At 48.7% G+C, this 24943-nt stretch overlaps 2 protein-coding genes across 6 annotated transcripts in view; one reads left to right on the plus strand and one right to left on the minus strand.

Annotated features, from left to right (window-relative positions):
* The window catches only part of OXA1L (OXA1L mitochondrial inner membrane protein), a 33668-nt gene extending 32185 nt beyond the window's left edge, over positions 1 to 1483 (plus strand). Inside the window, exon 10 of the mRNA XM_033411620.2 lies at positions 990 to 1483. Within this exon, the coding sequence (XP_033267511.1) occupies positions 990 to 1000 (11 nt within the window). The 3' untranslated portion in view covers positions 1001 to 1483. The remainder of the gene's footprint in view (positions 1 to 989) is intronic.
* SLC7A7 (solute carrier family 7 member 7) overlaps positions 1 to 18327 on the minus strand; it is a 33156-nt gene extending 14829 nt beyond the window's left edge. For 2 of the 5 annotated variants that reach the window (XM_012537937.3, XM_033411616.2), the window contains exons 1-2: positions 18171 to 18327; positions 13208 to 13753 (exon numbers count right to left, since the gene is read on the minus strand). In XM_012537937.3, coding sequence (XP_012393391.2) covers positions 13208 to 13706 — 499 coding nt within the window. In that variant the 5' untranslated portion in view covers positions 13707 to 13753; positions 18171 to 18327. Of the gene's footprint in view, positions 1 to 13207; positions 13754 to 14139; positions 14753 to 14812; positions 16276 to 18170 lie in introns of those variants that run through there. The other 3 variants (XM_033411617.2, XM_004283197.4, XM_033411619.2) reach the window with 3 other exon arrangements.
* Positions 18328 to 24943: the final 6616 nt, after the last annotated feature.

The following is a 24943-nucleotide window of genomic DNA, read 5'->3' on the forward strand; positions in this document are numbered from 1 at the left end:
GCAGCCCTCCTGCAGGCAAAAAGCTGGAGGCAGTACTGGGTAGTACTGTCCATTACGTTTGTTGGGAAAGAGAGAAAGGGGAGGTGAAATCCTTTGACAGGTCTCTGTGTCTTGGTCCTGAAGTTTCCCTCTCACTGCAATCAAAAGAATCAAAAAGTAACCTTGCCCAGAGGCAGCAGGCATCCCTTATTATAGCAGATCCTCATACAAGTACATCTCTCTTTGATATACTATATCAATCTCAGCTTTTCTAGCAAATCCATCACTTCTGAACAAGGTATACTTTTTTTTTTTTTTTTTTGGCTGTGTTGGGTCTTCGCTGCTGCGCACGGGCTTTCTTTAGTTGTGGCGAGCGGGGGCTACTCTTTGTTGCGGTGCACGGACTTCTCTTGTTGAGGAGCATGGGCGCTAGGTGCACGGGTTTCAGTAGTTGTGGCTCGTGGGCTCTAGAGCACAGGCTCAGTAGTTGTGGTGCACGGGCTTAGTTGCGCCACGGCATGTGGGATCTTCCCGGACCAGGGCTCAAACCCGTGTCCCCTGCCTTGGCAGGCAGATTCTCAACCACTGCACCACCAGAGAAGCCCAAACAAGGTATACTCTGTCGCTGTCATATTCTAATCAAATAAATTGTTTCCTCCTTGCAGTAAATGTAAAAAGCAAATGTGTTTATTAGCCTCATTGAAATGTTGATGAGTCCAAAAGCATCACTCCCAATCTTCTAGCTTCTCCAAATGCATTACTGAGCAATTTTTCCAACTTTATTCTTCTTTCTCTATAATACCTCATAGCCTCCAAACTACCCAGATGTATACTTTTATCTGTGTATTTTTCCCCTTCCTCTAAAATTTCAGTTTAAACCTTTATTAAGTGCATCTCTCCCAATCTCTGTAACATCTGCTCCATCCCTCACCAGAGTGTATCCTCTGGTATCCTAGCACTTACATTCCAGGACTCAGTTCTGTGTTCTCTGTTTTCTTTCACATACACAGACTTCAAGTGACAAAGAGATGAAGATTCCACCTGCCACTCCATTTGCTATCGTGAACTTCAAAGTCACCAGTGACATATCTCATGTGTCTTCTGACTGGTGACGTCATTCATTCCCCAGCAATCAGCAGAAGTATAGCGGCCTGTGGGCTTAATTGGGGTGAGCAATCTCTGTGTCACATGTTACTCAAGAAAAACCACCCGTCTCTGCATTAGGCTGGTCTATGCATAGTCAGAGTCACACTGCTGGGGAGCAGTCCAGCCCCTTAACTGGTACACTCAGGCCAGCGAATAACCAGATGTCTCCGGAATACTCTACCAAGGCTGTTCCCTCAGAAGAACCAGATTTAAGCTCTCCAAAAAAGCCTCAGCTCTTCTGCCTAAAGCCAGACATTTCAAGTTTTTCCTTGTTTTCTTTACTGCTTGTTTTGTTTTTTGTTGTTGAATGCTGGTTTAGGATACTCTCTGCATCTTAAAAATCACTTTTTCTTCTTGAGTCCTTGATCGATTATTTCTTCCACCCTTCCTAGGTGCCGTTGTATCTCTCAGATAGCAGCTGGTCCTCAAACACTTTTACCTTTTCAGGCTACATAACCATGTCGCTTACTCAGGCTTCAGGGGGGAAAGCATCTGGCAAGAAGACACACAGAGCATAAGCCCTGTGGGTCACTGGATCAGAGCCGGGTCCCATCCTGCCTTCTGGGGCCTAGCCAGCACTTCAGTTGCTGTGGGTCTGCACCACAGGAGGGAGCAAGCAAGCACTTTGCACCAGGAGGCTCACCGATTAACCGCTCCATCGGCTCCCGCCTCAAAGCCAGTCCTTGGTAACAGGATCCTTACTGGTTTGCTCAGCTAGGTCCAGTTCAGGTTCTCAGAAATGGGTCCCCAAGGCTGACTGAACATCAGGATCGCCTGAGGATCCCCTGAGGAGTGTGAACCTACAGCTCTGGGGCTCCACCCCTGAAGTTCTGGTTCAGGAGGTCTGAGATGGGGCTCCCCAGCGGAGCCTGATGATTTGCCTGCTCTGGGCTACCTTAGGTCATCACAAAACAAAATCATCACTTAGAGAACCACCTTGATCACAGCAAGCCCAAACCCTCACTTAACTCAGCATTCCTGGTTCCACACTAGCATCACTCTACAAGCTTTAACAAAGTTCAGTGCTCGGGCCCCACCCAGGACAATGAAGTCAAGCTCTGGGCTACAGCCAGGCATCGGCATGTTTTTAAAGTTCCCTGGGTGATTCTAAAGCATGGTGACAATTGAGAACCTTTCTTCCCAAGGCCCCCAACAGTTCTCCTCAGCAGGAACCTTCTGCTTCCTCAAGTCTTGTTCTCCAAGCTAATTTCCATTCTTCTGCCCAGTGGTTCAGAGTTATTTGGCTGGGGGAAAAGAGAGGGAGAGGAAGGGGCCAGGAGTATTTTTTTTTTAATATTTATTTATTTATTTATTTATCTGGTTGTGCCAGGTCTTAGCTGCAGCAGGTGGGCTCCTTAGTTGCAGCATGCATGTGGGATCTAGTTCCCTGGCCAAGGATTGAACCCTAACCCCTGCATTAGGAGCACAGAGTCTTATCCACTGCACCACCAGGGAAGTCCCAAGTGTTTTTTTTAAACCCGCTAGGTGACTCCAACGGTCAGCCGAGGTTGGGACCCACTGTCCCTAGCTCCTTCCCCAGCTTCCTCTAGGCTGTTCCCTTAGCCTCTTCTGAGGCAGAGAGAAAGAGAATAGAAAAAGGAAGAGACCAAAGGTGAACCCCTGAAAAGCTTTGGGGATCAGGCCAGCACAGAGCTCCACCTCCCTCCCTGCTGGTGAAGAGTTTGTTCCGAAGTTCACGTTGACCCCATACCAGAAAGACCTCAGCGCTCTGACTCTAGTCCCCTTGCTGCTGTGAATGTGGAACATGAAATGTAAGCTTCCTGGGCTTCCCTGGTGGTGCAGTGGTTAAGAATCCGCCTGCCAATGCAGGGGACACGGGTTCGAGCTCTGGTCAGGGAAGATCCCACATGCCGCCGAGCAACTAAGCCCGCGAGCCACAACTACTGAGCTCACGTGCCACAACTACTGAAGCCCGCACACCGCAACTACTGAAGCCTGTACGCCACAACTACTGAAGCCTGTGAGCCTAGAGCCCGAGCTCTGCCACAGGAGAAGCTACCGCAATGAGAAGCCCGCACACCGCACCAAAGACCCAACGCAGCCAAAAATAAACAATAAATAAAATAAATTTATTATAAAAAAAAAGAAATGTAAGCTTCCTCACTCCCAGCTTAAAATGGATAATCCCTCTGGAAGAGGCAACTAGCTTCCAAGTAGAAAGTTCAAACGGCAAAAGGCAGTTGGGGGCCCAGCATCTGGCTGTTCCACCTCATTAGCCACAAGACACGAAGCTTTCCAGTACCAGGAAAAGCTGCCCAAGGACAGTGGCCAAAGCTCTCAGAGGTCTGAAGTCCTACAGCGTCCACGAGTGGCTCGAGCAGCCGCCCTCCCCTCTGCCCGGGCCCCACAGTGGCCCTCAGCCCCCAACACCCTGAGAGCTAAGAGATGCAATGCCTTTCTCGGCCAAGCTGAATCTGGAGCTGTACCATCTGTTCACTCCTCCAGCCGACATTCACTGAAAACCACCTACTACACGCAGATCACGAGGGTCAAGCGTCAGGGATGCCGAGACCGCCTGACCCCTAAAGAGTAGTCTGTTCACAGGCGGCCCCGCATGTGTGCTGCTGGCCGACGGGTACAGCAGGCAGACCGAATACACAGGAGATAAAACATCCCATTAACAAAAGGCAGAAATCTAGACCAAAAAAACTGGGTCACAGGGTCGCTGACATTCTTACATACATCATCTAAGTTAATCTGACAGAGTAGGTTTATTATCTTCATCTTACAATTGAGAAAACCGAGCCCACTCAGCCAGTGGCCAGCTCAAAAGCTTGTACGCATTCCACTACACTATATGCCCCCCGTTTGCATGCAAGGATATGGGCCGGGGAGTGGGTCTATCTCCCCCTGGGGTAACAGGGCTTCCTGGCTGCAGAGAACTGGAGCAATCCTCAAAGAGCTCTGAGAAGCCAGAGTAATCAGCTTCAGGAGGGGCTGAATGCACACCCCTCTGGCTGGGGAAAGTAACCATTTATAGAGCCCTGAACGGGACAGCAAAGTTCCTTCAGAACTCAGAATTCATCCATTCATCCATTCATTCTTCCATGCATCCATCCATCCAATAAGCATGTATTGAGCTTGAACCCACTGTGTTCCAGACCCTGTGCAGAATCTTTGATTAAGACCCAGTCCCCAGCCTTCCCAGAAAAGTAAACTTGGGCGAATACAAGAATCAGGTGTTATGAAAGTCACTGAGAGGCAACCCATCCAGTCTGGGGGAGTGAAGTGGGTGCAGGTGGGCACCAGGACCACTGTTACCTGCACTGAGTGTACAGAGGCTGATGCTGGGGTGGGGGGAAGGGAGGTGGAGTTCCTGGTAGAGAGGGCAGCATGTGATTACCCTGACCATGCAATGAGTGAAGTCACCCATGCATACAAAAAACTTACCTAAGCAATAATCCGTAAATGATTTCAAGGTCTATTAGCAATACTAGCTTATCTAGGGCTGTAGTTAGTTTATCAGCAGTTCTAAAGGAGGACTACACCTGTAAAGGAAACATAAGCCACCCGGACAGAAGTAGAAATCATATATGCTCTCCCGAAATTTGTCACTGATGAATAGGAAAGGGTGAAAGTATGGTAGAAATATAGATCACGCCTCTGTGAGGTAGAGTCCTATTCTACAGATGAGGAAACTGAGACTAATGAAGTTAACCTGCCTGATGCCGTGCTCCTCACCACCATGCACCGTTGCCTTTCAAAGGGATGAGGATGCGCCCTGGACTATTCAAGGGACAGAAATGCTGACTCCAGGATCCCAAGCATTCCAACCGTGGGGAAGACTTCATTGTAGGGTATGAATATTTCATCCAAGTTTTCCAGAAACGCACCCCCAAACCAAACTAAGGTGGTCTTAAGTCTTTCCCATAAACTCCCCCCTCAGCTTTGGTCCCTTCCACTAACAACCGCCTTCCTTGCCTCCAGGGTCCATCTTCTAGAAAGCACATCTATATTCCCTTCCCTGCCCTTTCTCCACAATGCAGTCTGACATCTGCTCCACTACTCCAGTGAAAAGCCTGCCAAAGTTCCCCTTGACCTCCTTCTTGTCAATTCCAACGATGTTCCATTCCATATTTTATTTAACAGTTCTTCCGAGAAAGGCTACTTTTGAGTGTAAACCCACCTCCCTTGGGTGCACTGCCTTTCCTCAGAACACTTTACATATCTGTCCCTCCCATCAACTGTGAGCTATGTGAGGGTAGAGATTGGGTAACAGTTATCCTTGTATCCCCAGGGCCTAACCCAGAACTAGGCAGAGTTGATACTCAATAAACCATGCTGGATAAATAAAATCTCTCTGAAATCTGACTCCGCCCTCACTGCCCTGAAATTTCCCTCTCCAAAGTCACCAGTGATCTTCGTGTTGATAAATCCAAACAACTCCACTCAGTCCTATCTAGCTTGACCTCTTAGCAGACTGGACACTGTTGGCCAAACTGCTCTCTTCCACTCACCCTCTCCACGTTTCCCTATTTCTCTGGATGCTGCTTCTCCCCCTTTTTTGCAGAATACCTCTCCCTCAACGTTGGTACTCTAAGGATTCTTATAATTCTAAGAATTCCAAGAATACTATCCAAAGCCCTTTTCTCTTCCCTTTCTATATCCTGTCCCAGGATCATCTCATCTGCTACTGTGATTTCAACTACTATACACTGATGATTCCCAAAAGTATATCACCAGCCCAACTGTCATGATTCCAGATACACAGGAATATGTAACCACCTACTCAACATCACCAGGCACAAACTGATCCCATCAATTTCTTGCAAACCTACTACTGCTCCTCCAGTGTTCTCCCTATAAGTAAATGGCATCACCATTCACCCAGTTGCCCAAGCCAGATGCCAAAGCTCAGTATCTTATCATCATTGACAATCTCTACCCATATCTAACTGGTGTCCAAGTCTTTTTTTTTTTTTTTTTGCCGTACACGGGCCTCTCCCGTTGCGGAGCACAGGCTCCGGACGCGCAGGCTCAGCGGCCATGGCTCACGGGTCCAGCCGCTCCACGGCATGTGGGATCTTCCCAGACCGGGGCACGAACCCGTGTCCCCTGCATCGGCAGGTGGACTCTCAACCACTGCGCCACCAGGGAAGCCCGGTGTCCAAGTTTTAACCAGTACCTTCATCCCCAAAACATGACTGTAGTCCAAGCCACCAGCATGTCTCACCAGGATCATGGCACAGCTTCCTAACTGGTCCCACTGCTTTTCGTCCTGCAAAGTCAGAATAATCTTCCTAAAAATCACAAATATCACTCCCCTACTTTGAAAGCCCAAAAAGGTTTTTCATTGCCTTAGAGGAAGCCCACCAAACTCCTTAATATAGCATGTGTTCTAGGTTATATTTTCCAAAGATATCTCGACAATATCTCCCATCCCACATGCTTTTCATACAATTTGACTTTAATGCTCTGCCCATCAAGAGATAGGGTCTGTGCCTCTTAAAACTGGATGGTCTTCTGTGAATGTTTCTACCTATATAGTGCTGCAGGAGTGATACCATGTGACTTCAGAGGCTAGGTCATAAGAGGCAATGCAGCTTCCACTTTGCTTGCTCGGATACTCATTCTTGAAGCCTTCAGCCACCGAGTAAACAGTCTGATTGCGCTGAGGCTGCCATTATGTGAGAAAGCTCAATGTAGTCCATATAGAGAGACCACATAGAAAAGCCCTGACGTGACTTGAGAAAAAGATGCCCATCTAGTCTGCATCTGCTTCAGCTTCCGCCTGTTTCAGCTCCTGCCACCATCTGTCTACAACCACATAAGACCCTGAGCCAGAACTGCCCCACTTAGCCCTTCCCAAATTCCTAAGCCATAGAAACCACGAAAGAATAAAATGACTGTTTGAAAACACTTAGTTTTGTGTGATTTGTTACACAGCAATAATAACTAGAACAGTTTAGATAAAGCCCTGAACAACCTATCCTGTGACCTCCATCTACCTCTGCAGGCCAACTCTCAACATTTCCTACCTTAAACGCAATACCTGAGCTCCTTTCAGTGTCTCAAAGATGTCCTTTCTTGTCTTCAAGTTTTCACACATTCGTTCTTGCTGCCTGAGATGCTCCTCTTCCCTCTCTACTCGGTTAATTCTTCTTCACTCAGGTGTCAACTTCCTTATGGAGAACTTCCAAACCCCTAGGCTATTCAGGTTTCCTCCTGGGCTCCCTCTGCCTCACAAGTCACAACACTCATCATGATCCATTGTAATCTTGGACTGGGTTGCCCATCCTGTACACACACACACACACACACACACACACACACACACACACACACGAGAGCTCCATAACGACAATGACCAGTGCTGGGAAAACAGCAATTCAGGCTTTTGTCGTTTCCTACCTAGATTGGTAAGAAAGGTATCTAACCCATGTCTCTGCCTCCAGACTTGCTCTTAGGTCCCACCCCAGCTGCCCTGCTCCCTCCTTCCAATCCTGCAGTGGCTCCTTATAGGCTTCAGGAGAAAATCTAAACCCTCTAGGAAGGTTTGGCCTCGTGCGCTAACCCCTTGCCTCCCCTTGTCCCCTCACATCCCACAATCCCCCATGCACAGCCCGCGCCCCACACTTCTTCTCACCTTTGTGCCTTTACATTGCCTTTCCCTGTGCCTAGAATTCCTTACGCCTTCTTCATTCAACAGACATTTACTGAGTACCTAGCGGACGCCAGGCACTGTTCTAGGTGCCAGAGGCTCAGCAGTGAGCAAAACAAAGTCCTTACTTTCATGATGTTGATACTCTAGAGGCAAAGATAGATAATAAACAAGTAAAGAATTAATGTCAGGTGGTAAGAAGTCTATAGAGAAAAACAAAACCGGCTGGGAGACTGCAAGTGACCATTTTAGATGGGATAGGTCTCCGGTAAGGCAATATTTGTGCAAAGACTTGAATGGAGTAAAGGAATAAGCTCTGAAGGCATCTGGGGAAAAAGCCTTCCCGGCAGAAAGAACAGTAAGTACAAAGCCCCTGAAGCGGGAGTGTGGCAGGCAAACTGGAAGAAAAGCAAGAAGGGGAGGCCTGGAGCTGCAGCGGAGAGAGTGAGGGTGAGAGGGGTGAGATGTGTCAGAGCGTCCGATGGCGTCGGCTCTGTAGGCTGTGGTGAGTGGGTTCCTCACCGCCCCCCCTTGACTCCTCTCCGTCCTTCAGTGTTGGGTACTAAGTGCGGACCTCACCTCCTGAATTAGCCGCACTCAAGCCCCCTCCAGCACTCACCATATACAATGTTTCACTGACTGTTTTTGCCCTTCTTCTCCACTAACCATGAGTTCCCTGCAAGAAGGGCTCTACCTTTCAGCCTCATACTTTAGAGAACCCATCGCGTTCAGCAAATTTTCCTCAAATAGTCAAAACTTTCTTCCTTTGTTCTGGCTCCATGCCCTGCAAGGAATTCCCTGATTACTAGATGGGTTCCCCAGTGACTATGGTACTAGGAAGCGGGTGTCTTGATAGCGAACACATGCCTTCTGCTCATTAGAAATCATACGTGTGGGACCTCTCTGGCGGTCCAATGGTTAAGACTCCGCACTTCCAACGCAGCGGGTACGGGATTGATCCCTGGTTGGGGAACTGAGATCCCACATGCAGCATGGCGTGGCCAAAAAATAAAAATAAATAAAAATAATTTTAAAAAGAAATCACATATGTATGCTCACCATGTCCATTAATAGACTGACATCAACATGTACCTCTTTTTTAGGTAAGTGTGACTCAGTTGGGGGAAAATGATCAACTCTGGGTCACGATGACCCTAGGAAGGCACAGCTCTTGGAAGGGCACATGAGCATCCCAGCGGAAGCCTCAGGTGACCCTCATCACTCAGCCCACCTTCCCTATTTCAGAAGGCAAACCCATCCCCCCCATCTGTCCAAGCCTGAATCCTTAGCATCATCTCTGAGAGCTCCAAAGCCCTCCACACCCAGAAGTCCTAGAAATCCCACCTTATGACTATTTCTTTTCTTTTTTTTTTTTGCGGGCCTCTCACTGTTGTGGCCTCTCCCATTGCGGAGCACAGGCTCCAGAGGCGCAGGCTCAGCAGCCATGGCTCACGGGCCCAGCCGCTCCGCGGCATGTGGGATCCTCCTGGACCGGGGCACGAACCCACGTCCCCTGTATCAGCAGGTGGACTCTCAACCAGTGCGCCACCAGGGAAGCCCATGACTATTTCTTCATCCATCCCTTCATCTCCCTTCCAAAGGCACCGCCCGAAGTGCAGGCCGTCACTACCCTTCAGGTTGCAGCTCCCTAACCTGGTGCCCCTACCTTCTGTCTCTCACTTTTTTCCAAAAACACTCTCCACAAAGCCAGAGTTCTTCTTCAAAGCAAATGTGATTTCATGTCTCCACTGAAAGTCAATAGCTTCTGCCTGCTCTCAAGATAAAGTCTAACCTGTTCCGGCACCATATAAACCCCTGCGGAGCTGGCCCTGGGACTACATTTCCAGTCTCTCCCTTCTCATTCCTCTCCTACCCACATTCCAGCCATACCAACTACCTGGAATTCTTGAACCGGTTCTGCGCCTTTTTGTACCCTGCACCTTCACACGCAGTTCCCTCTGTGAGAAGTGTCTGAGGAGACGGCTATGTTTCTATTCAAAATTCAGTTCAGACATCACAGTCCCTGCACTGTCGTCCTAAGCGCTCCTCCCCACAAGAGGAAAGTCGTCTCGCTTGCTCTGAGGGGGCCTCTTTCCCAGCTGCTTGTAAGCCTCTTCCTCTCCCTACTTCTTGGTTTCCCCCTGAAGGGTTACGGTTAGATAAATGAGCTATTACTGCCTAGAGCCTATCTGGACAGAATATCTCAGCATCCGACTTGTACTGGTTGCTCATTAAACAAGAGCTGAAGGAAGAAACTCATGAATCGTATGCCCCTAAATTCTTACTTACAATCTCGGTTGCACTTCTGAACCTTCTTCCAGATCTCTATGTCCCTCTGAAGATTATTAGAGATAGAACAAAGTCCTATAAGCAACCGACAGAGAGCAATTTTAATCATAATCATTAATACTTTACACTTGAGTCATGATTTATGGTTTTCACTGAATCTCATGTCATGCTCACAGGAGTCTGGAAGTAACAGTCACTACACACAGTTATAGAGCCCAGCCTCAAACACAAGTCTGGTACGCTTTTCATTCTATCAGGCTTGTCTCAAATATATGCCATAAATCCAGCACGAAACTCTGTCTTTTATTAACTGGGGAGCTCTCTAGACTAATTGTAACTGTGGCTACTCTGCATGTATTCTTAGGAGGGTGCACATGTGTGTGTATGTGTACTTGGGTGCACAAGAGTTTGAGTACATCTCTATTCCCAAATTAGAAGCAGCAAATTAAAAAGACTGACGAAGGCAGGCCCAATGCCAGAATCAAGGAACAATAGCTGTCAGAGACAACACACATCAAAATCATGAAAGAATAAAACCTGAGGCACTGAAGTCAGGCCAGCTGTCTGAGGCCACTGAGGAAGCAAACATTCATCCCCAGACCAGGGGCCTCAGTCATACAAGCTTTGACATGTGCAGTGGTGACCCTGAGTCACCAGAAAAAAAAAACCAAAAAAACCTCAAGTTATGAGGGCAAGCAGACATATCACTGGTTTTAAAGAGATTTCAACCAAGATGGCTAAAATAGAATTCTGGTGCTTAAAGGGATGCAGCCCTCTTGGAAATTTTACTTAAGTGGAATAATCCTTACTCTACACAAGATACATAAGTATATGCCCACGTTTGAGGGGACCCCGAGACCAACAGATCCTAAAATTAGTTTCATCAGAAAGTCAGCCCACCAGCTCATCGGTAAACGATGCCAGAGAAACTACAGGTCGCATTTAAGACCTCAAGGGAAAACCCCCTTCCTGCAACCTAGGGCAGTGCCTTTGTACCTCCCTGACCATTGCCAGAATGACAAACAGCCCCACACACAGACATGAGTCTGAACCCACACACGGGCACACGAAACACCACGGGAGGAGCCTACAGAGGACAGCCGGCTCTCTGCACAACAGTCAAGAGGGAGGCTGGAGAGGAAGCTGAGAGTAAAATGAGGCAGTGGAGAAACTGAAAGGAAAGAGCACATGAGGCTGATTGAGAGGGTTGATACAGCAAGCAGCTGTACCTGGTGCAAAATGCCTGTCCCCCCCACAGCTGCCCCTGAAACTGACAGGACCGCTCAGCTTCTCCACAGCCGGGGGTGGGCAGGGTCTCCAAGGTCCCAGGGTCTCTCACGCTGCGAGGGCACTTTTCTAGAACAGAGGCAGCTGAGGGAAGGGGTTGCAGAGGATCAGCCTCTCAGCACCTCCAAAGTGGCTTTGCTGAACGTACAAATTTAAATAATATTTTATTTATGAGATGGAGAAAAAGGCAAGGTAGATTGAAATGACAGTTTTAAGAATCTAGGCCACAAAGAAGGTAAATTGGTGCAGCTACTATGGAAAACAGTATGGAGGTTCCTCAAAAAAACTAAAAACAGAGTTGCCATATCATCCAGCAATCCCACTCCTGGGCAGATATCCGGACAAAACTATAATTCAAAGAGATAACATGAACCCCTATGTTCATAGCAGCACTATTTACAAGAGCCAAGACATGAAAACAACCTAAATGTCCATCGACAGATGAATGGATAAAGAGGACGTGTAACATATATACGGTGGAATATTACTCAGCCATAAAAAAGAACAAAATCATGCGTTTTGCAGCAACATGGATGGACCGAGAGATCATCATACTAAGTGAAGTCAGACAGAGAAAGACAAATACGATATGATATCACTTATATGTGGAATCTAAAATATGACACAGGGACTTCCCTGGTTGTCCAGTGGTAAAGAACCCGCCTTGCAATGCAGGGGATGTGGGTTCGATCCCTGGTCAGGGAACTAAGATCCCACATGCTGCGGGGCAACTAAGCCCATGCACCACAACTACTGAGCTCGCGCACCTCAACTGGAGCCCATGTGTCACAAACTACACAGCCCACACACTCTGGACCCTGCGCACCACAACTACAGAGCTCACGCACCCTGGAGCCTGCACGCCACAACTAGAGAGAAGCCCACACGCTGCAACGAAGAGCCCACGCACCGCAACAAAAGATCCCGCGTGCCTCAATGAAGATCCCACGTGCTGCAACTAAGACCCAATGCAGCCAAAATTTTTTAAAAATTGAAAATAAATAAAATACGACACAAATGACTTATCTATGAAACAGAAACAGACTCACAGACATAGAGAACAGACTTGTGGTTGCCAAGGGGGAGCGGGGAGGGGAGGGATGGACTGGGAGTTTGGGATTAGCAGACGCAAACTATTACATATACAATGGCTAAACAGCAAGGCCCTACTATATAGCACAGGGAACTATATTCAATATCCTGTGATAAATCATAATGGAAAAGAATATGAAAAAGAATGTATACATAAGTATAACTGAATCACTTTGCTGTACAAGAGAAATTAACACAACATTGTAAATCAACTCAACTTCAATGAAATAAATTTTTTAAAAAAAGAATCTAGCCCACAGAAAAACTAATGCAAACGCAATAGGATATTCACTGGAGTGTTATCTGTAAGACTGAAAAACTGGAACCAACTGAAGTGGCCATTACCAGAGGCCTAATTAGTTAAACATACAATACATCCTTAAAACTAACATGGAATAACATGAAGCATTGTTTTAAAGTAGATCTGTAAATCGAAAAGAGCATCACTGATAAATTCTGGGGAAAAAACCAAACTGTAGAATTACATGTGTACTATGATCCCATTTTTGTAAAACAGAACAAAACTACATCCCTTGAAAGAAGAAGAAAAATGTCAGCAAAGGTAGAGACTGCTAATGATGTTTACCATAGGAAGTTGGGAGAAAGGATTTTTTTTTTTTTTGGACACTGATGCTGTTTGAATTTTCACACTTAGCGTACATTAATTTAACAACAACAAAAAAGTGTCTGTCAGAGGCATTCCTTTCCATCTCCTTCTTACCGACTAAGCAGACTCACGTGCTGGCCTCTGCCCCACGCTCCACCCCACCCCTCCTGCCCAGCCCCACTTACAGATGCAGGCAGCAGCCAGCAGGCGGCCAGCAGCATAGGGGGCTAAGCAGTTCGGGAAGATGGGCTGCACCATGTAGTTGGCAAAGGTGATGGCAATGATGGCCTGGCTGGTGGGCTCGATGATGAGGAGGGAGGTCCAGAGTCGGATGAAGGCAAGGAGCTCTCCGAAGGCCTCGAGGATGTAAGCGTAGCTGGCCCCAGATTTCTTAATGGTGGTGCCCAATTCCGCATAACAAAGGGCCCCAAAGACGGAGAAGAGGCCCCCAACAGCCCAGATGACCAGGGAGAGGCCAAAGGAGGCACTGTATATGAGCACGCCTTTGGGGGAGACAAAGATGCCCGAGCCAATCATGTTCCCCACAATCAGGCACACGCCGTTCAGCAGCGAGATCTCCTTCTTCAGTTTTACCTGCTCCGACCTGGGGCTGGCTTCATCGGCCAAAGGGGAGGCGTCCCTCTCATGCTGGGAGGCCACTTCATACTTAACGCCGTCGACCATGGTGGAGGAGGAGAAGAAAGCCTTCACCAGCTTTCTGGCATTGCCCTCTAAGGAAGAAAGGTGAAGATATATAGCAGGTTGGCAATTACAGAGAACTCTCCTCCACAGGGGCCAGAGTGGGCAAGCCACCCACGCCCACCATTTCAGAGACCTCTCTCTCACGTCCCACCTCCCATGAACCTCTTCTCCATCTGGCTCACCAACTCGAGTCTTTAAAGGATGGCGCTCATTCCCCAGAGAGAAAGCATGTTTCTCATCATTGATTTACACCTGATTTACAAGATAGAAAACTAAATCCCGGTTCTATCTGAGCTCACTGGAGACAGGAAGACGAACAATTTGGCAGCTCCCATGTGTAACCATAATGATTTGAGCCTGTGCTTTTCAGCCTTACCCAAAAAAAAGTCTGTCTTCCCTCCAATTTCAGTCTCACCTGTCACCTGTGATGAGATGCAACCTTGGGAGCCAACCTTGCAAGCAGCTAGTCTGTGGGTTCTCCTCACAACACTGCCCTTTTCCCCCAAGGACCCTGGCTCTGGCAAAGGCTTCAGAGAGCTCTTGTCGGAAACTCACAACTATCCACCTGTTCCGGGAGTATCCCTTAACAACCCTCAGCTGAACTCTTCAGCCCCAGCAAAGCCCAACCAGCCCAGCCCCACCCAGAAAGAAGACAGGCCTCCTCTTCTCCGTGCTTTTCCTTTCCCAAATACCGTTCCCAGCCCCTAGGTGTTGTAGGTCTCTGGCCATGAAATCCCTGCATAGTTGCATCACCCAAAAAAAAGTATGGATGAGAGATCAGTGATCCAAATGTGCAGCCCAACCTAGAGATGACTGGAGGCAGCCAATGACCACTCCCCACCCGGCAGGTTGCTGCTGGAGAGACAGCACCAAAGCAGAGGCAAGGAAACAGCTGAAGCGGGGTAGCAAATGCTGGGCATCACGGAGCAGGAGGTGATGAGAGGAGGTCAGGCCAGGCTGGCCAAGCAAGTGGACAGATCCTAGGGCTAGAGGCACTCAGGAAAGGAAGCAATTGGACACAGCAGAGCAGCAAAGGGAGAGTGGGCAAGATGAGCGGGGCTGAGGGAGAGGGTGGGAAGCACACTCACTCCCTGGCCCTGGGTGGAAGCAGGTCCCCGAGGCAGCGGCCACACAGAGACACAGCCTCTGGGAGCTGTGATCTGACCACTCCTGCTCTTCAGCCAGTAGTAAAAGGAAAGGCCGGGCAAATGCTTATGGATTTAAGTCATATCAAGAAGTCAAGAAGGGCGGAGGGACAGAGGGAGGGGGAGAGGGGTGTTAAGCAACTGTCTGGGTCCAAGGTTCACTGGCCCTTCCCGTCTGCAAGGGGCAGGCTAGGAGCTCTTGGCTCAGCACTTTCTGTGATAAGAACGCCCTCTCTCAGAAATCTCCTTTGTCAGCTCTGCTCTAGAACCAGGGACCCAGAAGAAAGGATTGACGGTCAGCTGGGTGGGTGCAGTTTCTGCAGCCCTGGGGAAGCTGTCCCCAAGCAAAGTAGCTGAGGACAGGGCTGCGGCTGAGAAAGAATGCACAGCCCTCTCTCTCTCCAGGCCCCGGCTTAGCCCCACTTCTCTCTCACCCTGAACAAGAAAGGCAGGAAGGTTGCACATTGTGCCACAGAGGCTTGTTCACATGCAGATTAGAGGAAGTGTAAGTACAGTCCAACTCGTGATCGGGCGTCCTAAGAGAACTCTGCACACTTCCCCACACAGAGTGAGAGGTGGCCGCCCGAAACTTGCGTCATGACCCCAAGGCTGATCCTCAAGCTGCTTCCGAGGAAACAAGGTCAAGAAATGAGACTGAAACCTCTGGCTGCATCCATGCCCAACTCACTGGCCCTTTCATCCTTAAGAAAACATACCAGGATCTATGGGCTAAGCATAAATTCCTATAAACACCTTCCCCAAATACAAGTTTACTCTAATTTCCTAAAACTATGGGTAAATAAGTTTTCACTGAGCTATACTGGACAGGCCCAGAACAGACAGAGGAAGTTGAGCAATTTGGGGAAAGCATATATTCTGTTTTTAGAGTCTACTTAACTCCGGTATCCTGGGTCTCCTTTACCAACAGAAATACACCCTACTTATTCTGAAATCCAACTGTCTTTCTGTTCCTTCTCGTGCCCTTTCAAACCCCCTTTGGTTATTCAACTACCAGAGAACAAAGATCTAAAAAGCCCTGGGGTAAGGGGGGTGCTTATCTTTACCCTACAACCTCCCCTTCTCGTCCCTTAAACTTTTTTTTTTTCACCCAGGAGGGGGACCCCGATGTTAGCCTTCCCAGAGATCATATCTCCCAAGCCACTCTCACAAAAACTTCTGAAATCCATCCAGAAGACTGTCCTTTTCTCCCAGCTCCCACTTAAACGTTCCTATAATAATAGTAACTCATTTATTGAGCACTTAACCAAGCCAGACATATTGCTAAACACCTACATGTCTTATCTCATTTAATCCCCCCAGCAGCCCCTTAAGGCAGACACTAAGTAAGTCACCTGCCAAGATGCCATAGCAAGGGAGGCAGGTAGGTTAGCCAACAAAGCCCAAGCTCTGTGCTCTCTCTCCAACCTCCCCACCCGCTCTGACCTGCCCAGTCTCTAGCCCTCCTCTAAGGCAGGAAAGCCCTTTAGATGGCTCTCTAATGAACTACCTGGGGGAGGATGTGATTAGATTAAAAGAAAGTCTCTGCTGTCCTTCAGTCTAAAGTCTAGGCTAGGGTGCAGTGGTTAAGAATCCGCCTGCCAGTGCAGGGGACAAAGGTTCGAGCCCAGGTCCGGGAAGACCCGCACGTGCCGCGGAGTAACTAAGCCCGTGCGCCACAACTACCGAGCCCGCGCTCTGGAGCCAGCGAGCCACAACTACTGAAGCCAACACACCGCAACGAAGAGTAGCCCTCGTTCACCGCAACTAGAGGAAGCTCGCGCGCAGCAATGAAGACCCAACACAGCCAAAAATAAGTAATAAATAAAATAAATAAATTTAAAATAAAATAAAATAAAGTCTAGGCTAAAGGCTCCAACAAAGCCCATCCATCTCCTTCCTGGCTGCTCCTCCCCTTTCTCATCCCTTTGCAGGAACGAGAAACGATTACAAGTCCTCTTGGCAGTGCTGCTATATTGCTAGGGTGCCCACTTCTAAAGCAAACAAAAACACACGGAAACGCATCATCACGCTAGGCCTTTTAAGATCAAATTCCCTGGCACCAAGGGTGAGCATGTGTCCTAATGGGGCATAGGGAAAAGGAGTGAAGGGGCGACAAATGAAGGGGAAACTGTAAGGTTAAGTAGGGAGAGACGTGTGCAGGGTTTATTTTCTGGCTGGTGGTATCTGAAAGGTGAAATCCTCATCGTGGAATCTTGAGACAAAAACCCACTGGGGTGAAATCCACACTCCAGCAAACAGCACACCCTAGTGGTCTCACCAGGAAGTGCTTATCTATATGAATGGAATCCCTTTCCTAGCCTACTCTTCAGTAGACCCACTCAAACTGGACGGAGGAGGCTGACTTCAGAGAAAAGATGCCCCCTCTTTTCTCAACCACGGCCCAGCACTAGCTCCGTGGGCAGGAAGGTACCATCCTTGGCGGCTCGCATTCCTTCCTGAGACCCCAGCTCTCAGGGTCATGCCTCCACCATTCAGGCAGCCTGGAACCAGCAGGACCTGTCCTGAAGTGCTCTCCCACCCCAGGCTTTACAAGAGAAACTTGCAGAGCCTGGAATCCCAGGAGATAACAGAGTTCCAGATACGCAGCACCCCGTCTCCTTCCTGTCTGAAGTGCATACCTCTCTGAGGACCTAGTGGAGATTACTGGACAACACACTCATCCTACAGGAGAAGTTTCAGATTCAGGGGTTCAGGGAACACAGGGAGCAGGGCCCCAGCAGGCAGGGAAGCCCCGCACCCTGACCCCACCTGTGAATATGGCAAAACCAAAACACGCTTCCTCCAGGGACCAGCATACCGTTCAGCGTCTTGGTTCCTCGGTCAAGCTCAGGGAGCTAAGGTGAAAAGACACTTTCTCCCCCAGACACCCGCATCCTGCCTTCCTAGCTCCCACTGGGCTGTGCTGCCTCCCCGAATATCAGGAACAGAAAACAGACACACTCTGCTCCAGATGGATTCCCCCATCTCCCCAAGCTGGGAGCTCAGTTACTCCCTCCCACATTCTCCATTTGTTTTTCTATATTCCACTGTAGCTATGATAGTCCCTTTAAAAAAAATTTTTTTTAAAAATTGCAGCAAGAAAGAAAGTGTTTACTTCTGTGGCCAGGGCCTCCACGAATGCAGCGCTGAAGTCTCTGGGCAGAGGGCTCTGCATGGGGAGGGCTGGGGCTGGGAAAATAACAGGCTCATGGGTCTCCGGTCCAGCCAGTTCTCAGGACTCACTCCATCCTCCTCTGACACTTCCCCTCTCGCCCATCGTCCCTCCTCTCCCATCTCTTACCTGTCCTGAGATCTTCGGGCAGGTGCGAGGAGGAGGAGGTACCAGCACTCAGGAGGAGGGGCAGGTGCTGGGAAAGGGAACCCGGGGTAAGGCTCGAGCTCCAGCAGCTGTTGACTCTGAAGAGCAGAAAAGGCAGAGTGTGACTCCGGGGACCGATCTGGAAAACAGGAAAACACATGTGTGACTCTGGCCGGCAGCAGGGAGGGGCCAGGGAACGGGTTGGAGCTGGGACAGCCTGTTCAGACCCAGAGGACCTCAACGCCTGCCTGCCTCCAGGCACCTTCTCCACTCGGAGCCTCAGCTCCTCCTCCCCTCTACCTCAGCCCCTGAACTTCCTGCTTGTCCTGCATTTACTGAGGTCTTGAGTTTTCCCAGTGACCTAGGACCTAGGTGCTCTCCTGATGCCCTTTACAACTACCCTCCCCGCTCATTCCATTCCCTACTCATCTCCCACTCACATACTATCCTTGGCCCTGTGGAGGGCATAGGATCCATGGTTAGGGCGTTGGAACTCTGTGGTCCCATCTCAAGAGCCTCAGTGCCGTTTCAGCCCCTATGTAAGCCATGCATACCAAGGAAGGCCAGTTGTGGGGTTATAGCCACGCACACACCCAAACACTAAGCAAGCCCGCTCACATATCAGGTCCCCAGGTGGTTCACGTGATGCAAGTGTTGCCAGGTAAGAGCCGGCCAAGTGGACCAGAGCAAGCCCTGGCACCCTGGGCAAGCCAGGGAGTTGGCACCCCCTCAAACCAGCATTATTTAAATATCTGTTGAATGTTTATGTAGCAGAAGTGGGGGAATACCGATTTTCTCGGAATAAAAACTGGAAGCCTCATTCTTTCTCTTCAAAATTAGAGCTTAATGCATGAATTCATTACATGCAGTTTTCTGAAGCAGACAGTTTCTTGGTAGGCATATCAAACCATTCTGAATGTAGACAATGGCATAAATCCCACGGAGTGGCACGTCACAGCGCATAGCACATTTTCAGAATTCCAGCTGTGATCACTGCCTCTAGGCAACTATCAGTTGGCTGGTCTAACCCTGCAACTTGTACCTGTACCTGCGTGTTGCAGAATTATTCTAGAGACAGGTGGTCTAGGTGAGCAGTCGTCAAGGATTCTGTCAGTGGAGGGGAGCCAACTTACAGTTCACCAAGAGACAGAAGTCCGAGCTCATTGGCTCCAAACGTCTGAATTACCCTAAGGATAATTTAGCGCCCTTTTAGACCCAGGCTGCTTGCCCAGCTGGCCTGCCCCTTAATCCCACTCTGGGCTCAAATCCAAGTTGTAAATGAGGGAAGTTCCTAGGAAGACAGCCCTAAAGCTGCCCCTCTTGGCACTGGCCCCTGTTCCCTCTCCCTCACTCCAGCCACACTGGTCTCCTTGCTGTTGCCACACAAGCATGCTCCCTGCCACCTCAGGGCTTCTGCAATGGCTGTTCCTTCTGCCTGGAACATTTCCATGTTACTGTTCATTCCCTCACTCACTCCATTCAGGTCTGTACTTAAACACCACTCTAATCAGAGACCTTCCCTGAGGAGTCTCGGAAGGAGTAACTTCTTCCCTTTGCCAATCTCCATCCGCTTCACCGGCCGGACTTTTCTTCAAAGGCACCCACTATCACCTGGAGTTTGTTTGTTTGCTGTCACCTCCCCCACTAGCATGCAGCACCACCAGAGCTTTACTCGCTGGCATCCCCAGCGCAGGGCCCGTGCAGACAAACGAATGTTTGCTGGAAGCATAAATGAATGAACAATGCCCTTCCTCCTAGACTGATTTCCCAGTTGGGCTCCGGGAATGTCCTGAACTTGCCCTTCAGGCCCACCTATGCTGCAGCTGCTCCGGCTCCTAATCGACGAGTTTTGAGGGGGGAGGGTATTTATTCTTTTTGATTGTAATGGGTTGAAGGAAAGGAAAAGAGTATAGTTTTCACAGTTTTACTTGGCGGTCTAGAATGATTTGAAAGGGACTTTCCGCTTCCTCAGTGGTAAAACAAAAACAAAAAGCCCCTCATCTAACGCGCCTTCCCCGGCTTGGAAGCTCCCGGCTGCTCTGCCCCACACCCAGGCTCAGGTGGCCGGTCTGTGTGCGGCGAGCACAAGGTGCGACGTCCGCGAAGAAGGAGTGAAAGAGCAGAGGGGACAAAGGCAGAGGGAGGCAAGCGCTCAGGCTCAAGCAAATGCAAGCGGGTTCGAGGAAAGTGGAACTGCACGCCCTTCATCGGGAACTCTCCCCAGACCCGCCCCCGCTGCACTCCTCGCCCCGCCCCATCCCCTTTCCGCCCCCGCCCCGTCCGCGCGCAGAGATCACCTTAGCCCGTTTCTCCCGCCCTGCCCCCCCTCCCAGCCTAGCTCTCCCGGCCCTGCCCTCTGACGTCGTCCCCGCCGTTTCCCGTTACTTCCCTCTTTCTCTCGGCCCCCGGTTCCGTGTCTGCGGCCCGAAGATCTCTCCTTCGCACCTCGACCCAGCCACCGCCCGCCCCCAAAGGCCCTCTGGGAGGCTCGGTCGCCTCCGAAGTCCAGGTCTGGCTGCGGCGGCCGAGGCGGGCTCTGCCCTGAGGCACCAGGACCCCACCCCACCCGGACTCCTTCGTTCCCTCCACCTGGCCAAGCAGTCCCCGCGCCCCCCCCACGGGCTCCAGGAAGCGCTAGAAGAGAGAGCTTGTGGTCGGTGTAGGCGAAGATCGCAAAGGTCCGAGAACCGAGAGGCCCCGCAAGCCGCTCCCCTGCCCTGTCCTGGCTCAGGCACAGCTGCGCTGCCCCTGGGAAATGAAAATGACCGCGGATACCCTTAGACGCGTCCTCCGCCCCAGGAACGCTCAGCTTCCTCTTCCCCCCCTCCCAATCCAGCTCGAGCTGGCGGGCCCGACGGGGGTCTGGGCAAGGGCCCCGAACCCAGGCAACCCCGCCTCCAGCCCCGAGACGCTCTCGGCTGAAACTCGGGAGGGACTGTGGATCGACAAGCCCCGCGGGGGAGGGGAGGGAGCGGCGCCCGCTTGGAGCCAGGGGAGGGGTCTCCCGGAAGGGCGACTCAACTCTCCGCCCCCTCGGGGAAGCTGTTGCGTCAGCTTCAAGATCCCAAATTAAAGAAAGTGGTCTCCACCGGGCCGGGAAGGTGTCGGGCCGTAGGGCCGCCGCCAGGAGGCAGCACTTAACCAAAAATGTCCGGGCTGAGGGTGTCCGGGAGGCTGGAGTCCCCACCGCACCTTTCATCTGAAGAATCTTAGTGGCAGAGTGGACCAATAGAAGAGGAAGTTGCTGGACTAATTCAAGGAAAGGGATGTGAAAATGTTTCACCACGTATTAAACCTAAAAGATGACTTGTAAATAATACAATTTCCTTTAGTAGACTTTATGGACAGTCCAGCTTTGGCATCTTTTAAAGCCACTCTGCAGAGATTCATAGAGAACCACCCACCTTCAAGACCAGTCTGGTGGAAAGGCACACAGCTTAAGAGACTTCCCAGCTACCAGGCGAGAAAAAAAGAGCGTAGCCCGAGGTCATAATTTACCCATCCTGAAGCTGGGTCATTTAACACAGAATTTAGCCTGTACTGATTGAGCAGAGATTTGACAGCCATGGGAAAAGAAAAGGAATATCTTACAATAAATTATGTAAGTAATAAGGAAATAATATGCAAAGCAATGTATTGTGTGAGTGGGTGGTTTATAGCTGTCAGTTCCCACAGTTCTTGCATGGAGTGACAGTGATTTTGATCTTTTTTGAGCCGTCCTAAGGAGGAAGCCAATGAAGGAACAGGAAATAAGACGCTTCCCAAATAGTTCGCTCTTCTTCAACCTTAGAATTTAGTCACGGTATGCAAAAAGGGGAAGAGGTTGCAAAATGAGGTGGAATTAGCTACCCAGAGTCACCTTCACTTAATGTTCTTTCTCCAACATCATCATTATTCATCACAACAGTTTAAAAAGCACCAACTTGCCCAGTGCACTTGTACAAAAATTACTGTATACAGACCTGACAGAAGGATATTTGAATAAATATGTTGGATGAAAACATGAATGGACAACAATGTGTTAAAGCCAAATGCAGGCTGTGATGCCCTGGAGAGGCAGAGGAGTTTAAGTAACAGAGGAAAGACATGAAGCTCAGATTCCGGATGCTTCCCACCATTGTTAACTCTAGCCTTTGCCAGATGAAGTCCAGAGGCTGAAAGACATTCAGTTAGGGGATGATGAAACCGCTTTCCTGTGGTTTAGAGTCTGATGAAGTCATTGAAGAGTGCTGTCTTAGTGCCAGACCCACTCCCCTGCAACAGTGTTCCATGAGGTCCCTGAGAATGCTGATGATGTTAGCTGTCAGCACTAGAGTTCTCTTTCTCTCTCCCTCTCAAAATCCTAACCCGTATTTCCAACCCATGGATTTCCAATCCATGGATTGTCCCCTCTGCCACATCACTCTAACCACATCAAAGGCTGAACTCACCTTCCTTCCAAAGACCTTTCCCCTCCCAGTTTTCCCAGTTTTACAGATCAAGATTCCCATCTGCCCCAAAGTCCTCCAGCTCTGGCTCCTTGACTCCCACGGCTATTAAATTAGTGCATGTGTTCAGTTCTGCATGTGGAGTTAATATTGTCCACATTATTTGTTCCCCTTAATGCATGTGGCCTTTTTCATGATTTTGCATCCATAGTGTGTGAGCTACTAAAAGATAGAGTAGTGTTGCTGGTTCAACTCCTTTATATAGTGTTGATAGTAGTGCCAGCCTTTCATCTTTCCTACGAATCTTGAATATTGACACTGACGTTATTTTTCCAGCCCTTGGCTCCTACCGCGTGATTCTCCAACTGTAAATTATGTAATGGGATTGCAGTGCTGTCTGCCTCAGCTGTCTATCTCAGAAGCAGCCAAAGGCACATGGAGTCTAGCCTGGGAAAGGTGTTACTCAGTCATTATTGCAACTGTAAAACAATAAATCCACAGCCACATTTTGGTTCAATTTCCTGATCTCTGAAAATTACAAGCTATCTCTACAGTGATTGCTTCCTGGTCTGTCTTATCTATTTTACGGGTTTATTATGAAAATTTATAAAGAAGTGTTTTGTATCATTTATACAGAAGTGTTTTGATAACTGAAAATTAAGTGTACAAATGTAAAATGGTAATGGTACTCTATTGTCTTACTTCCCTTGCTTAGTTTTTTGGGTCCATCCGTTGGCTTACAGCCAAGGTTCTTTTATTCCCATCCCTTCTTCTAGTTCAGCCCTCCCCTATACCATTCTTATTGTTATCAAAACAGCTGCTTTTACTTCTTAAACCAGGACCCACCCTTCCCCTCTTTCAAAGCACAGTTCAGAGCCACCTCCTGTGGAAAAACTTCCCAGTCTTGCAGAAGGAAACGATAAACTTCCAGATAGGCCATTACACCACTCCCTCAGGTTCCCCCAGTCAGCATGTGTTTAAGTGTCTATAGCCTAGCACAAGAGTAATGGCCACTTTTGTAGGAGCTTCACCATTTATAAAGCACTTTCACTTACCTTATCGTTCTTAAAATGTTTTCATAAATGTGATATATTTTAAGCTTTTTCTTCAATGAAGAAATTAGGGATAAATGACTTCCCCAAGGGCAAGTAAGGCATACCTCGGAGCTAACCACCATAATAAAGCAAATATCACAATAAAGTGAGTCACAGGAATTTTTTAGTTTCCCAGTACATGTAAAATTATGTTTACACTATATTATAGTGTATTAAAAGTGTGCAATAGCATTATGTCTAAAAACAAAGTACATACCTTATTCGAAAAATATCTTATTGCTAAAAAAATGCCAAAACAATTACAATAGCAACATCGAAGATCACTGATCACAGATCACCATAACAAATAATAATGCCAAAGCTTGAAATATTTCAAGCATTACCAAAATGTGACACAAAGGCACAAAGAGAACAAATGCTGTTTGAAAATCTGGCACTGATAGACTTGCTCTATGCAAGGTTGCCACAAACCTTTAATTTGTAAAAAATGCAATACCTGCAAAGCACAATAAAAGTATGTCTGTGAGTGATAAAAGAAAGAGGGAAGAAGCCACGGATCTGGGTTTGCCACTTACTACTACCTACCTCACAAGGTTTTTGCGAGGATTATATTATACAGTGTGTGGTGGTAGCTCTTATAAAAATGGAATCAGATGTTAGCTCCAATACCTCTTCCTCAAGAAAGCCTTATTAGACAGCCTACTCCAGATCGTTCCCATCATATGCTCACAAGCAGCACCTACTTCCCTTCCCAGCATTCATCTCAGCTGTAATATTACAGTAATGTGTATGATTATTTATCTTCATCTCTCTCTAGGAGCTCTGAATAGGGACGTCTGCTCTGCTCTCGACACCGAATACAGTGCTTATCACATACAAGTTCTTCAATTTCGTTTGATAAATGAGAACTGAAACCCAAATTTTCTGATTCACTCTAAATTTGACTCTTAGGCTGGAGGAAATATGTTACAGTGATGCCAGAAGACAGAATGCGGTCACGTGGATGTTACTCAACTGATATAAAAGAATAAATTTCAAAGGACTAGAGACCGCTGCTGGGCAATGGGGGGGGTGGGGGGAAACAGTTCGGAACGGTTTAGTCTGGGCGCAGGCGACTTGTGCACGGTTGTAACCACCACTGAGAATGCATACGCTGAACGACCGTTCTCACCCAAAAATCCCTGGAAGCAGTTTTGTCCCTCTTTTCCGTACGATGAGCCAAGATGGCGCGGCCCTTGATTGAAAACCAGATTCAAGATGGCGACTCCCGGCT

This window comes from Orcinus orca, chromosome 2 (assembly GCF_937001465.1).
Source record: "Orcinus orca chromosome 2, mOrcOrc1.1, whole genome shotgun sequence".
NCBI classification, from domain to species: domain Eukaryota; kingdom Metazoa; phylum Chordata; class Mammalia; order Artiodactyla; family Delphinidae; genus Orcinus; species Orcinus orca.